Below are 15,866 nucleotides of genomic sequence, written 5' to 3'. Positions count from 1 at the left end.
TCAGGATATAAGTTACAATTAATTTAACTTAAATAGTAGGTAGGTATAATAATTATGTAGGTAGGTACTAAACATATTTTACAATTTTAAAACTCGTATTATTAAACGGCAATTAATTTATAATTTATACTTAAAACATCACACACAAATTAATAATAATAATAATTTATTCCTTGGAAATAATATTCCTCATAAATTTGTAGTAGTATCAATTATTATCTGATAAATGTTAAATATAATAAAATATTAAGTTAAGAAAATATTTGTTTTTTAAATCACAATATAGACACCTATGGGCTATGTAACTGATATAATATATGATTTTAAGAAAATTTATATATTTTTATAATTTTATCAATATACCTATATCCACCATTTAAATAGTAACTACCAAAAATGTATAAAGACATGCACCGTTTAGAATTAATAAATTAAAAATTAAGCAAATAATTATAATTTGTATAAAATAAATAAATGTATAGACATTAGACCTATATAAACTAATGAACTGCGCTTCCCACACCACCCTGCCCTTGGTTAATTCAGACGATATAACTGAGAGAGAAAACATATGAGCCTGCATATGAGAGAGAAAAATCATATTATGGGCTATATACTCGTATTTTGCCATTTTGGCACACTGTAACGGCCCAAAACCTCTCTTTTCTCTCTCAACAATCCCGTCTGGTGATTTCCCTTTCTATCCACCGTCCATTAGTTTATAGGTCCATGGTTAAATGACTTAAATGACACATGCCATATATTAATAAATAAAATTCCGTAAACATAAACTATTCACTTATAAAAAAAGATACTTTATTTAACGGCAATATGCTAAAATTAAAATATATTAAACGTTTATTATATTGTTTCTATATAAATGTATAATATACTTATATACCTATATTTTACATATTGTGATTTGACATATTATTCTGTGGGCATAAGATAGTTTACACATTAAACATAATATTACATAAAATAAGTAAGTGGGCTCTTATTATTTTGTTAAATATAATTCTATTTGTTGGATCGTTCGCCATATTTCATAGGCCATATTCAGTGGCATCGCTGGACCAATATATAGAGGAATGGGGAGGGTGCGACTCAATATACATATACTGCAAACACTTAAAACTATATTTGAAATAATACTGTTTTATATTTGAATTTAAAACATATTTCTGTTAAATTTTAGGAATTGGATGAAGCAATAAGCAATGTTTTACAAGTTATAGAACCACCGGAATTAACTGCTCGAGTATCCTATAGTTATAGAGATGGAACATTTGTACCATATAAAAATATTCTTCCATTTATCACATTGATTGATTTGAAGTCTACGTTAATTCATAGTAAATTAAAAATATTAATATAGGTGACGAGTATATCATTCGCTGACTGCAGCTATGTAGGTACCATAGGCACAAATAGGGGGGGGCTTTAGTGGCTAAACCCTCCCAAAAATGTCCATAGCCCCCCAAACGTTTCCTACATTTGATTTTAAGCTTATTCAATATTATCAAAGTAAGGCTTTAGCCCCCCCCCCAAATCCCAAACGTTATTTGCGCCTTTGGTAGGTACTATAATTAATATGTCTATTGTCTATATACCTACTTCGATAAACAATAATACTCGTACAGTTGTACCTATAGTTGTTACGTATAAATTCTAAATATACAATAATTAATATTATTTATTTATTGTAGAAACAACAGAACACCTTGCAGAAAACGATAATGAAACTGCACTCGAAGAAATAAAAGAGGAAAGTGACCACAATAAGGAAGATCTTGTAATAGACTCAGATGAAAATGTTGATGGGCGAATACAAGAAGAAGTGGAAGAAGGAGAAAGCGAAGGCGAGGGGGATTTTCCTAATGAAGAAGGTGACCAAGGAGAAGGGGGTGAAGAAATTGACGAGGAAAAAACTTCAAAACCTAAAGCGACATCGGACTCGGACGAAGAAGCGACAAAAATTGTACAAGAAGAATCTACTACCAATATAAATTCAGCAAATAAAAGAAATGTACCAAAAAAACTTATGAATCAATTTAATTTCTTCGAGAGATGTGCACTTACAGAAGAAATAATTTTAAGAGTAATTTATAGTAATTATACTTTTACTATTTTGAATTATAATAGTGGTATATTTTAGGACAAAGAAGTTCAAACAACACCACCAACAAAAAATGATTTTTGTACATATGCGACACAGTGGATTATTTATGACGCCTATAATGAAGATTTCTTGAAGCAGCAAGAAGAAAAAGAAAAAGAAAAAAGAGATAAAGTAGCTGTTCATGCAAGTAAGAAAAGTGCTAGTAAAAAGAAAAAAAATGATATAACTGAAGATCAAACTGAAAAAAATATGTTAATCACTGCTAAATTTTTGGAAAGAATTATCAACCTAAATACAATGGATGCCATTGCACAAGGTATTTATTGTATAACAAAATATTATAAAACATAAAAATATAGGTAATCCATAATTAATGTATTTCTAACATTAACTTTGTAATTTGTAAATTTAATTTATACATTTTGTATTAAATACTAACAAGTTGTAAGCTACTACTTACTCGGATTTTCAAGTATATGCTTCTTTTTTTTAAACGAGATAAAAATCTAATTTTTATACATACATTCGTTTCATGTTTCATACATTTTTGTTTTTTTTCGGATTTTTTTATGAAATTGCTTTATTTACAATCTCTAATTTTAAATTTTTTTATTCAATTATATACCTAGTTTAAGGGGACGCCACATCTGCTGTGTTATTGTCTCCATCTTACACACGTACGACATAGACAAAACATGGTTACGTAGTCTTTCATTTTTGATTTTAGAGTAAAAATATATATTTTAAAATGAAAAGATAGCAATATTTCAAAGAGCAAGACTGTGCTTTTTTTCATTATTCCGAGTACCTACCTATAACACTCAACATATTGTTTAGAAATAACCACCATTTCGACATTTTTAAACAACCTGTAACTGTTTAAAAAATATTTTATTGTACACCGATATATTCTCAAATTTCAATTTTATAATAGGTATTTTTATTCTAAAACCAAAATTGAGAGAGTTGTACTCAGACTACGTAAACGCATTTTGTGTATGTCGTACGTGTGAAGACGGAAACCATACATGCGGGAGGTCCGTGAAGTTAGCGTGAACATGAAAAACACTAATTCCCGCTATACCACCAAGTGGAGTGCCGGCGTCCGCTTATGTTAATTTTTTTGGTCATGCTATTTTTAAAAAAAAATTATGCTCTTTTTATTTTTCAAAAAATGTTATGATTTTTTGTTATTAACTGCGCTTTCATCAAGTAAGGGTAGTGTTACCACTGGGTGATTCCTTTCATCAAGTATTCATGTATATATATTTTTTCTATTATCAAACATTCTTATTGTTCTTAAAGGAACAGATTGTATATACCGTATATAAAAAAGAAATTCTGCTTTAAAATCCAAACACTACTTACTAGTTACTAGTAACAATACGATAAAATCGTATAATAGAATAACTAAAACGTATACAGAAATATAATTCTCACTAGTAGGGCTCGGATGTTGTTGCACTAAAAATGTTATAAAATTGATTGCATTAATGCTGTGAAAAAAACCCAAAATTGCACTTAAAAATTGCAATAAAAAAATATTTTTTTGTTGTGTAACTATGTATCTTCTTTCACCAGATATCCAAGTTTCACATAACTTGCAAAATAAAACTGAACCGTCACTCGAAAATATGTTTTCCCCAAACTCATCGACATATTTGTTTAATACGTTCTTCATCGATGGCTTACTTTTCGGCATTTTGAAGAACAAATAAGAAAAAAAATACAAAATAGTGTGCACTGTGCAGTGTTAAGGAAATACAGTATTACAGTGCGATACTGAACTATTATAAATTGAAACATGCATTTCTCCCAACATTTTATTATTGTATAATAATCAAGTCGTTATTCTTATCTTGTTATTGACTGCAAGCCTAAAAATATTTCCCGTAGTCATATTATAGCGTAATGACCGCGCTCTACTAAATAAATGGTTTTTCCAGTTACCGCCGACGACGACGGTCAAATAAGCCGTCACGAGTCACAACCAATAAAGCCCGACATAACCATATATTATTCCTGTATAATCTAACAAAAAAAAGTGAAAACACAAAAAAATACATAAAATTGTATTGAAAATGACGACAATCAACAAAATTGCAAAAAAATTGAAAAAGGTCAAAAATTTTAAAAAGTTGCACTTAAAATTTTTATATATTAATTGGTACTTATTTGAAACAAATTTATAACCTACTTAGCAACGAATCCGAACAATAGAAAAAAAGTTGCAAATGCAACAACATCCGAGCCCTACTTAGTGAGTATTATTAGTCTGATTGTACCTAATTATAGTTCATAAGTTAACCTAAAAAGTTATTAATAGTCTATAAGTCTATATAACCACATATTACTTATAGATTTCCGATACTATGAGGATCCATCTGATCAATTTAGGGGTAGAGATGGAACATTACTCCCATTGTGGACAATGACATATGACAGAGCTGATAATTTGCACGTGACTGATATAAGTTGGAGCCCAGATTATTTTGACATGTTTGCTGTTACATTAGGAACTCGTAAGTACCTATTACAAATTACATACTATTGCTAAAAATTAAAATACATTAATAAAAATATTTAATTCAGTAAAAAAAGTTTTTTTAAACTCAAATAGGTATAATTGTATACATTTATTACTTCTAGATAAATATTATGGTCACTTAAATTAACATACATCAGTTTTTAGTTTTATTATCTACGAATGTAAAAAAATATCTAAAATAAAATAAAACGACGTCTAAAATAAATTTTCATATACATTAATAAATTATAACTTTGTAATATTATATAGGTATACTAAATTACATCTTTAATAAAATACTAATTATTACAATTTACTATTATAAATTTGTAATATATATTTAGTTTTAATAAACATATTCAATTTCAAATTATATTTTGAGCTTGAGTGAGAAATCTTGGTTTTATTTAATTTAATACTACTTCATTTTAGCTCCAAAAGTTTCATACATAATTGATTAATTGATAATTATATGCGATAACAGGCCACTCGCCCTTAGGGCCAACACATAACTGTACCCTAACCTACCTATTTATGAAGAATATCTTTTTTATAATAGCTGAAGGGCATTTACCATTAACTGATAGTCCAGATGTGGGTTATGTGTGCTTGTGGTCTTTGAAAAATCCATCATACCCCGAATACATAAACCAGACGCATTGTGGAGCGATGTGTTTAGATTTCCATCGAAACCACGGGTTTCTTTTGGCTGTTGGTTTCCATGATGGTCATTTGGCTGTATATAACGTTAGCTTGCCAACAAAAGAAGCTCAATATATGACAGACGCAGTAAATACTAAACATATGGCTTGTGTGAGACAGGTAAATTTTTTATGTTTTTTTAATCCTCGTTTATTTTTAATTATGTTACACCTAATTATATTTTAGGATTTGAATGGATCGATGAATGTATTAGTTTTAGAATGTTGGTACTTTGGGGGATCAAAAGTAAAAATTATTAGATAATCAAAATAATCAGAGAATAAAATAATATGAAAACAGGAATTTTAACGCAAAATCAATTTTGTTTTTTTATTTAATACAAAAATGATTTTTCTTTTATTCACTTTTTGATTTTGTTTTTTCAATTTAAGTTTGATAAAATGTTTATTTGTGAGTAACGAAGCATGAAAATTGAATACAAGGTTTCTCATAAGTTGATATTACAACAAGTGGTTGAAAAATATATAAAATAGCAAAAACATTTAAATTAATTTTAATATCCAATATTTGAATATGTATCTAACACAAGATTCCTCATAATTTTTGTTCGCGATAAATTAAAAAAAGATTATTTACAAGTGATTGAAGTTCAAATGTTGATATCGTTGATGTTCACTTCACACAATCACACTTGTTATAACGATTTATTTTCCAATAACGATTTTAATTACCTATTTTATTGCATGATTAAAAAAAATGATTTGTAAAAACTTGAAACATTCAACTACCACTTAAATTATCATTTTCTACATACTAGACAATTTTCAAAATATTTGGACTAATTTTAAGCATTTGAAGATTTTTAATTATTATTATAGTTTTTTTTATAAATCTTGATAAAAATTATTATGCTCGGCCAAAAAATTTAAAAAATAAACAAGATTCTATAAATTATAGCAATTTATTTAAATTTAAATTTATTTCAAAATTACTAAAATATAAAAAAATATTTTTAAGTTAAAAATTTAGCTATACAATTTTTAATCTAAATAAAACTGATGCTTGAAAATGTAATACAAGGTTCCTCATAAATTATTCCTGTAGAAACCAAAAAATTTCAAAAATACGAATGCCCAATTTCAAATTTGTTTTTTAGACATAATTTAAAATTTAAAGTTTTACAAAATTTAGTATTTAAACAAAAAATAACTATTTTAGTTTTATATAGTTGCATAGACTCGAAAAGTATTATTCGTAGAGAATTAAAACTTTTTGCTAATATTATATAATATCATTATTTACTATATTATATATATTATTATACACAATAAAATAAAGTTTTCGAAATATTTAGATTAATTTTAAGCTATTTATACATTGTACCAAGAATCTATTCTGGCCGTTCAACGGTACATCGCCATTGGTATTGACCATTATAGCTTAAAAATAAATTAAAATAACTACCTACGTATTATAATTTATTATGTGTATTTAATTTTAATCCTATATAGTCTATATGCATAACTATTAACTACATTGTATAAACAGTAATTATAAAAAATATAGTAGATATTATAGTATTAGTATACCTACTTGATAATAATGAGTGGTTTTTACATATTAAAATTATAAAACACATTATTGTACACCTACCTATATTTCGGAATGTTATTTAGGTAGTTTGGGTGAAAGATTTGCCCGATGGTGAATTAAATTTTTATTCTATATCTGAAGATGGAACAGTTTGTAATTGGTTACTAATGCAAAGTGAAATGTCAAAAACCATTATAGTTACATTAGTTTTAGACATTGAACCTCAAATAACACTTGGTGGAATTAGTGAAACATTAATTGGTAAGCTATTAATTATACATATAAAAATATTTTATTTTTTTGTTTCATATCCTAAAGACATATACCTACGTCCTACATACATTTTTTTTAGGTAGAGGCACAACGATTGCATTCCATCCCGAAAATAGTGGAATATATCTGGTTGGAACCAATGAAGGCTATATATTTAAATGTAACACAGAATGGAGCTCTTTTTTTATGCAAAAATTTAAAGCCCATGAAATGTCAGTTTATAGAATTGATTATAACAAATATGATCCAAACATTTATTTATCATGTAGCGGTGATTGTACAGTTAAAGTGTGGGAAGATAAATCTGAGTAAGTGTAGTTATTGTTTGATTAAAAGTTAAAATCGTAGAACAATATAGACAAATTACCATAAAATAATGTTACAACAAAAATGTTTACCGTAAACACTAAACCCTAAAGTTAGTATACTGTATTAGCTGCAACTAAAATGCGTAAACCTACTAATTTTAGATAAACTTTAAAGTTTTAATACCAGACCTACATTTTTCGGTGAATAATATAATATGTAGCTAACTAGTAACTTTAACTATCAAATATCAATATTATATACCTAGGTATTATGCTGTTAATTTTATATTTCTATATACAAAATAGGTGGAGACTTGTTTGCACACATATTAATATATTTTTAAAATTTACGACAACTCGTTTGCTCCAGTGGTGGTCAAACGGGGGGGGGGATGAGGGGGATAGATCCCCCCATGAACTTTTTTCAATATTTATATCAATTTATAATTAAGTATATTCTATAATGCATTAAATGTTGTTCTATTTTTTTTTTAAAAACAAATTATCAAATATTGTAAATTTCGACAGATTGTCAGAATATGTTTATACGTGTTTATATGACGTGACTATATTATTATCTAGACTCATATCTAGGAACTAGGATATTATTATTATTATTATTAATAATTAGTTGTTTACACAAAATATAATATGGGCATTATCCCACTCTATCATCGAGAATTCTCAATAACAACTAGCTCTACACTTTCCCAGAACATTGGCTCATACGGGCGATAGTGCGATCGATAGGTATATTTTACAATATTACGTATTTTTTTTTATACCAACAGTCCCAAGTTATTAGTTGTTTGAAAACTTGAAATGTCGATTGCTTATTATTTGTCATAACTCATAATATTTAGTTATCACCGTGATTCGTCTTTACTCTTTCATACTCGTGTTTTCTACTGTAGGTCCATGTAGTTCTATTACTTACTATTATACGGTCGGTGTCTTTTGAAATATTGACTATATTGTCTATTTTACATTTTCACAATTTATTACTATGTCTATAAAAGGAAAATTACTAGCTATTTTGATAGCTAAGTTTGCTCTACTTCTAAACGCTCGGCGGATGAAAAAATAAGTAAGGTCACTAATATCGTTACAGAAAATCAAGTTGTGACTTAGCGGTAATATTTTTTCTATGGCTGTTCATTGTGCAGTTAATCAGGGGCCCTGATTGTTTTCGGTGTAGTAGGATATTTTCCCCCCGATATATTTTTGATGTGGACATTTTTCCCCAAATTTTTTTTTAAAGTTTATTATTAATTAATAATATTGAATTTAATAATACAATATTATTTAATAAGAAATTATTTTTTTTTTTTAATTTAAAACAAACATTTTTTTTTTCATAAATATAATAGGTTATAAATCTATTTGTTCGATCCACTGAACTACTTCAAAAATAAAAATTAAAAAAAAAATAAGCATATATTTTATATTTTAAGCATTAAAAATTAATAAATTAATCTTTGAAAAAGATTTCTATTATTCGTAAATTGCGAGAAAATGTATTGGTTTTTGTGCGCAAATAATATCGCGGAAAAAAAGCCTAGAAATATAAATATATAAATATGAACACAATATTATGTATATGTCATAATTGTGTTATAATTAATCATAGGTTATATAATTAAAAAAATGTCAGTCTTAGGTATATAGATACTACTTATAAGTTATAAGTCAAAAACATAAGTCTTAGATATATGCATATTACATACTATAAAATGTATACAATAATTACACAACTATATAAATTATAATATAATAAGTTAAAATACAAAACGGGTGGTAATATAATGTATTTAGATACCTACCTAATAGAAAATATTTTAGTGTGTATATACCTAAGACTTATGTTTTTTGACTTATAACTTATAACACAATATATTATATCATGACGTATACATAATATTATTATCATATTTTTATTTTTATTTTATTTACTATCTATACCTATTTTATATAATTAACAATTAATTATTATTTTCATTATAATATATTATTATATTTTGTCATAGTTACATGGTAATTACGAATTAGGAGTAAAGTATACATGTGTTCACATTTATATTTATGGGCTTCTTTTCCATGGGATTTTTTTCCGCGTACCGCGCAAATGGGTTGTAAAGAAAATAAATGTGCACAAAAGAGTTGTAGCCACAAAATATAAAAATTGCTGTGTGATCTTCAATATTTTATAATTACCAATTTTATATTTATAACCTAACCGTTTGTTTTTTGTTCCATAAAAGTATACCACTGTTGATATTTGATCTCTTGTGGAGTGTGTCTGATGTTCTTTGGTCACCATTTTCAAGTACAGTTTTTGGAGTAATCACCGAAGATTGTGATGTAGTATTTTATGACTTGGACGCAGATAAGTATAAAAATATTTGCTGTCAACCTATACAGCCTGAAAGTCAATACCAGCTTACTAAGTTAGCGTTTAATTGGCGGATGCCTGTAATAGTCGTTGGTAGTTCAAAGTAATCACTCATTAAACTATATTATTGGTAAATAGTATATATTTAATATAACAGTCAAATTGTATTTGCATTTTAGAAGTACAATCGTTGCATTAAAAATGTCACCTAATCTTCGATTGATAATGAAACCACCAAAAAAAGGTAAACACTACACTACGCAAATGTTGGAGTTAGAAAAATTACACAAAGCTTTGGACTCAACTCGAGAACCAGATACTTTGGTTGTACCTGCTGATGATGACACTACAGATTCATAAATTGACCACTATACGCACATAATGATAATACCTACCTATATATAAAAACTGAATCCTATTTACTATCTTGTATATTTTAAGAAATATGATTGCTATACAATATCGGTCTTTAGTTTTCAATATGTTATGTGACGTATTGTAAAATATATCAAAAAATACAAATAGGTACCTACCTGTATGAATAAATATATTATGAAGCTTTACATTAATTCATCGTGTAGATTGTAATGTACTAATGTCTAAATATCAAACTTATATTGACGGTTTTTTCAATATATTATTATATTATTATAATATTAATATTAAAATTATTATTAGTAGTATACCTACATATACCATAATAGTTCTGTAGTGTATATGTTATATATGATGTTATGAAATATTATGGTATACGTGCGAACTAAATACTTAATTCCAGCACCAAAGATTAAACATAGTATATTGTTTCCGCTCATGGGACATGGGTGCATAGTTCATATACCTAGAATTAATGATCAGCGGAACTTAACATGCTATTAGAATAATAAACAATATTATAATTATTTAGGTATAAATAACATCATGATTCATGATACTCGTCACCGAAAGGACTCGTATAAACAGTGGCGGGCTGAACTTCAATTTTAAATGACGCATTTTCATAATTATGTTCTTACCACCATCACCACCACCACCACCATCCTATTTTTACTTATAACAAAGTTATGATGTTAATAAAATGTGATCAAAAAGCCAAGAGGTCAGGCTTTAGCATGTAATTCTGCGCCACAGTCACGGGGTGGCACCACCCCCTTTGAAAAGTGGACGCAACTGCGTCAAAATTGACCACTTCAGCTCGCCACTGCGTATAAATATGAGTCAACCACCATGCGGCTGGCATTTTTCAAAAGTTACAGACTATAGTTACAGTTATAGACTGTCTATTCACCCGATAAAAAAAATATTACCAATGCATTATATAGGAATGTCCGAATGTAGTATATAGATATTACCTATGTGTTTAATAAAGTTATTTTATTATATTTTAACATAAAGTATAACAAATGTTGTGTTTACTTAAAAATTATCTATCTTTCTTACAAACGTCTAAAGGTTACAAACGTGATATGTCGTTTAAACAATTATTGAATTATATATATGGACGAACGGAATTTCCTGCATAGTGATCACTACAGAGTATTATTGACATTGACCTGGTGTTCAATATTTAGATTTCAGTTTAATATAGATTTTAATTGGAATTATAGTTAAGAGTAACATCGACCATAGGTCTTAATTATTAAAAGTAATAGTAGGTACTTTGATTTTTTGTTATTTATTTGTATTAATATTTATTTAATATTACCTACTTAATATACATATATAGTACGATCATTTAACATTTTCTACGGTTTTACTAATTAATATAATATTAATCGGTCGTCAGTCATCGCGGCATACTGATGACTCATCAGTCATCAGTGTATAATGTATAGATACGATATACCCAGTGATCCATTTAACGTAAGATATTCATTATTTCAAAAACTTTTCTAGCCAACAATAAACATCTGAAATAATAATACCATCTCCGTACATTATACAGACGGTACTTAGAGTTATGACTTTATGACCTATACGTCCTTACTAGATATATTATATTGTAATAATATAACAACGCGTAACTAAAGATTTTTTCAATTTTTTTTCTTAACTTTCATAAATATATGATAAAATATATAACACATGAAATATATTATGAATCGCTGAAATAATCTAAAATGTAATTCATATAACCGTTAAAAGGTAGGTAGATAGACGGATAGTATAATAAGTATAAGTATATAATATTATTATACATTTTATTTTTTGGTAGTTGGTTGCACTATCCAATTATATGGCCACATGTATATAAGACTATTCAATGCCATCAGAAATACAATAGTTGTTTATTTATACAGGAATTTGACTGAGATGTTAGTACCACAAACAGGCCACAGCGATATTCTTCTGTAGTTCTGTCTGTATAAGCATAATTTATTTCATTCATATTGATTTTCTTTAACATTTTGGGTTTGAGGACTGTTCAACCGACGTTTTATACGGACTACAAATAAAAGCCTGTTGCTATCGTTACGCCACGTGTTCACTATGTAATAATTTCAAATATATATATAGATATTAGATACCTATATTAATTATTAACTAACTGAATATCTCAGCTTCGCCCGTGTGCATTTTGTTGTAGTGGCAAATCATATCTATCGTATATTATAGCATAATATAGTATATACACCGGTGTATCTCGTTTTCAGTATATCTCAGTTTTAATATACCTCAGTTCATGGATAAATCGGCGTCAGTGTACGTAGGTAGCTTTGTGAAATAATTCGACCTAGATGGGCAACCACCAACCAATTTTCGCGGATTGGATTTAGCACTTGGTGTATTTTTTAAGTTGGTTCAAACTACTTACTCACTAAACATTTCTGATATCTCTAAAAGTAATCTCTGAGATTTTCGTCAAATTCAATCGAGCTATTTTTTGTGTAGGTAAATATGATAGCTACTCTATAATATATACATTTGATTTTAAGATATGGTTTCTTTAATTGAGGCTATGTAAACGCGATGATGAATGCTTGTACCCGATTTACCCGAGTAACCAATGGCCATTATTTATATAATATTTATAAGAAATAAAACTAATTTCTACTATTACTTTTATAATCTGAAATCAATGGCAACAATTTATAAACAAAAAAACATTTTCAATTTCTACCATGAATTTGAAGATCCCTGTTGGACCAACTGCTTAAAATACAAATATCAGAAAATCTTTTCTTATTACACATCTATATCATTAAAGAAACCACCATTCCAAATTTAAAGTTCATAAGTTCTATAGTTTTTAAGATGTAGCGATGATTGAGTGAGAGTGTGGTACCTATTTGACTTTTATAAATATAGTTATACAAAATAGCTTTGTATAGACGTAAAATAGTTATCATATAAGATCTCAATAAATTCAATGCATACATATAATACAAATACAATAACTAGGAAGATATTCAAAGTAAATATATTTGTTTGGTTCAAAAATAGATAAGTGAGAAAACTTATAAAAATATTTAACTGACAATATATCTGTACCAATAAGCTATAGTTTATATATCTGTTATAGTTTATTTGTAGTAATTTAAATATTTAATTTAAACCTTTTTAATTGCCTTGATAATTTGGATGCGTTGAATAAATATGTTAGTTATGAAGAGACAGAGTTTAATATTATATAATAGTTTATATGTTTGATATAATATTATGTCTCAGCCGTAAAACTGCCTAAATCATGAATTCTGTTTTTAATTAAATTGAAATAACTATATAATTGTAAATATATTTGTTTAATTATAAAATTATACTTAAATGAAAGTACCTACTTTAAATTCAAGATTTCATATCAGTGAATTAAAAATAATTAAAATACTTATGATCAAAATCAAAGATGTATTATAGGTATGTCGTTTATGTATAATATCATCTATACGACTGTCGACTATACGACAACACCTACAGTATAATATGCAAAAATAATTTTATGTTATATCATAGCATAATACTATTTAGTATTGACTTTTTACCATAGATTCAAAATTTAAATTATATGAAATAAAGCATTTCATGTTTAGATGAGCGGAGAAGTGGACAAACATTTCGCGGGGTAACTCCGTACCACTCCACTCCGCTCATCTAAACTTTGAATATTTATAACTCATAAACTACTCGTCCCAAATTCGATTTTCATGTATCAAAATATTAAGAAAAATATTCTGCTTTGGAATAAAAAATTAAAACCCTATGTTGTCATTCAAAAAAGTAAAAAACTTAAAAAATTATAAGGATAAAAAATATTTAAAAATATAATTTTTTAAGAAAAACGTTGTTTTGTAAGCGACTTGAAAGTATGTAAAAAAATATTTTCAAAAAAACTTACACTTTTTGAAATAATGAGTGTTGTTTGATAAAAGAATCACCCTGTATATAAGCAAAACAGCTTCAAACTATTAAATTTTATCAACATGCTACTGATTTCATGCAACTTTATCATAGTTCGTCATAAACTAGGTACAGTAAGTTTGTCACTAAAACATAAATATTATTTTAAGAATAATTGTATGGGTATAGGTACTACCTCCTATATGACAATATATGTGCTAAAAAAAACGCTGTACACTATGAAACTGCAGTATAGTTTAAAATATAAATTGGCTGTTAGTAGGGACGAATTAAAAAAGGTGGGCAAGTGGATGTCGCTCTGCTGTACAGTAGGTTACAACTTACAAGTCAGTCACTGTATAATGGATTGTATTACATTTGAATTCAATGATATAATATCATTGTATAAAAAAAACAATTCTGAGCGGAGACGATATGTCAGTTTAGGTATAAGATATATATCATATACTTATCTATGCTGTTAAAAAAAAATTGACCTATAATAGGTACCTGTAATAAATTCCAAATTAATCATATCACAATATCAATCAGGTACTTATAACGCGTTATACATCAACAACAAACCGTGATAGTGTGAAACTATCATAGATATATAATAGTATACTTTAGAAGTTTCAAGTACCCACAAATAATATTATACAAACACAACAAAATAACTAAAATAGTTAGTCCAGGTTTTTAAAACGTAATTTCGACCGAATTTGAACTTAAAATGACTATAAAAATAAACTGTGCTTATGTAATTCTTAGAATTTTTGGTAACAGAATTAAATATTTACGTGGAATCTTGTTTAAAATTTTCAATCCTTAGATATAAAAGTTGAACATTTTATAAATTTTTAACTACAAAATAATTATTCAATTTTAAATTTGATAAATTTTGTCAAAATTTCAACTTCAAATGCTTATAAAAAATAATTGTGCCAATGTATTTTTAATATTTTTCAACTCCTATTGTAACAATGTATCAGGAGCCTTGTATTAATTTTTTACACTTTTTAGCCCAATACATAAAACCTTATTGATACTTATAGAAAAAAAAACTAAAAAAATTGAAAATTTACAATGTCCGTAAACAGCTCAAAAAGAGTCAAATTATTTTCAAAATGTTATCGTATATAGAAAATGCTAATATAAACATTCAGTGAAATTTTCAAGTTTCTACAGTCACTCGTTTTTTAATTACAACAAAATAAGAAAATCGTTACTTAAGAAATCAGTTATATCAAATGTTGTAAAAATATGAATTCCAAACGCTCATAAAAATTTAATTTGAGTTTCTTATAGACATTTTTTTTTTTGATAAAGGTAGATTATTCTATAAGGAATCTTGTATTACATTTTAAAATCTTAGTTCTAAAAAGAAAAATTTTTACGAATTATTAACTCAAAATAACTTGCTAATTTTCGTGATTTTTACATATTTTGAACTTTAAATGCCAATAAAAAAAACTGTGACTAAGGATTTTGAATATTTTTCAAATGTCATTGTAACAATATAGTAGGAGCCTTGTAATACATTTTCAAGTATTTATACTCAACAAATAAAGTTTTATTGACATTCATGGAAAAAAAACTAATAAAATTGGAAACTGAAAATGTCCCTAAACTGCCTAAACAGTTCAAAATAAA

General features: G+C 27.0%; 1 protein-coding gene across 1 annotated transcript; it reads left to right on the top strand.

Moving 5' to 3' along the window:
* The first annotated feature begins 863 nt into the window (after positions 1-863).
* LOC100163892 (dynein intermediate chain 1, axonemal-like) lies at positions 864-10,495 on the top strand. Its single transcript, XM_029487101.1, has 9 exons — positions 864-1,355; positions 1,710-2,101; positions 2,159-2,438; positions 4,483-4,644; positions 5,209-5,471; positions 6,989-7,166; positions 7,258-7,486; positions 9,748-9,981; positions 10,058-10,495. Exons 2-9 carry the CDS (start codon positions 2,045-2,047, stop codon positions 10,236-10,238), a joined length of 1,584 nt encoding a protein of 527 aa, XP_029342961.1. The 5' UTR covers positions 864-1,355; positions 1,710-2,044; the 3' UTR covers positions 10,239-10,495.
* Positions 10,496-15,866: the final 5,371 nt, after the last annotated feature.

The sequence above is a fragment of the Acyrthosiphon pisum genome, chromosome A1 (assembly GCF_005508785.2).
Source record: "Acyrthosiphon pisum isolate AL4f chromosome A1, pea_aphid_22Mar2018_4r6ur, whole genome shotgun sequence".
Taxonomy (NCBI): Eukaryota; Metazoa; Arthropoda; class Insecta; order Hemiptera; family Aphididae; genus Acyrthosiphon; species Acyrthosiphon pisum.
Note: the sequence above shows the minus strand (reverse complement) of the source record. Positions and strands in the feature narration are given on the sequence as shown.

Coding starts and splice junctions, on each gene's coding strand:
- LOC100163892 (XM_029487101.1), top strand. CDS start 2,045: ATGAATCAATTTAATTTCTTCGAGAGATGTGCACTTACAGAAGAAATA. Junction 4,645..5,208: donor TGCTGTTACATTAGGAACTC/GTAAGTACCTAT, acceptor TTTTTATAATAG/CTGAAGGGCATTTACCATTA. Junction 5,472..6,988: donor ATATGGCTTGTGTGAGACAG/GTAAATTTTTTA, acceptor AATGTTATTTAG/GTAGTTTGGGTGAAAGATTT.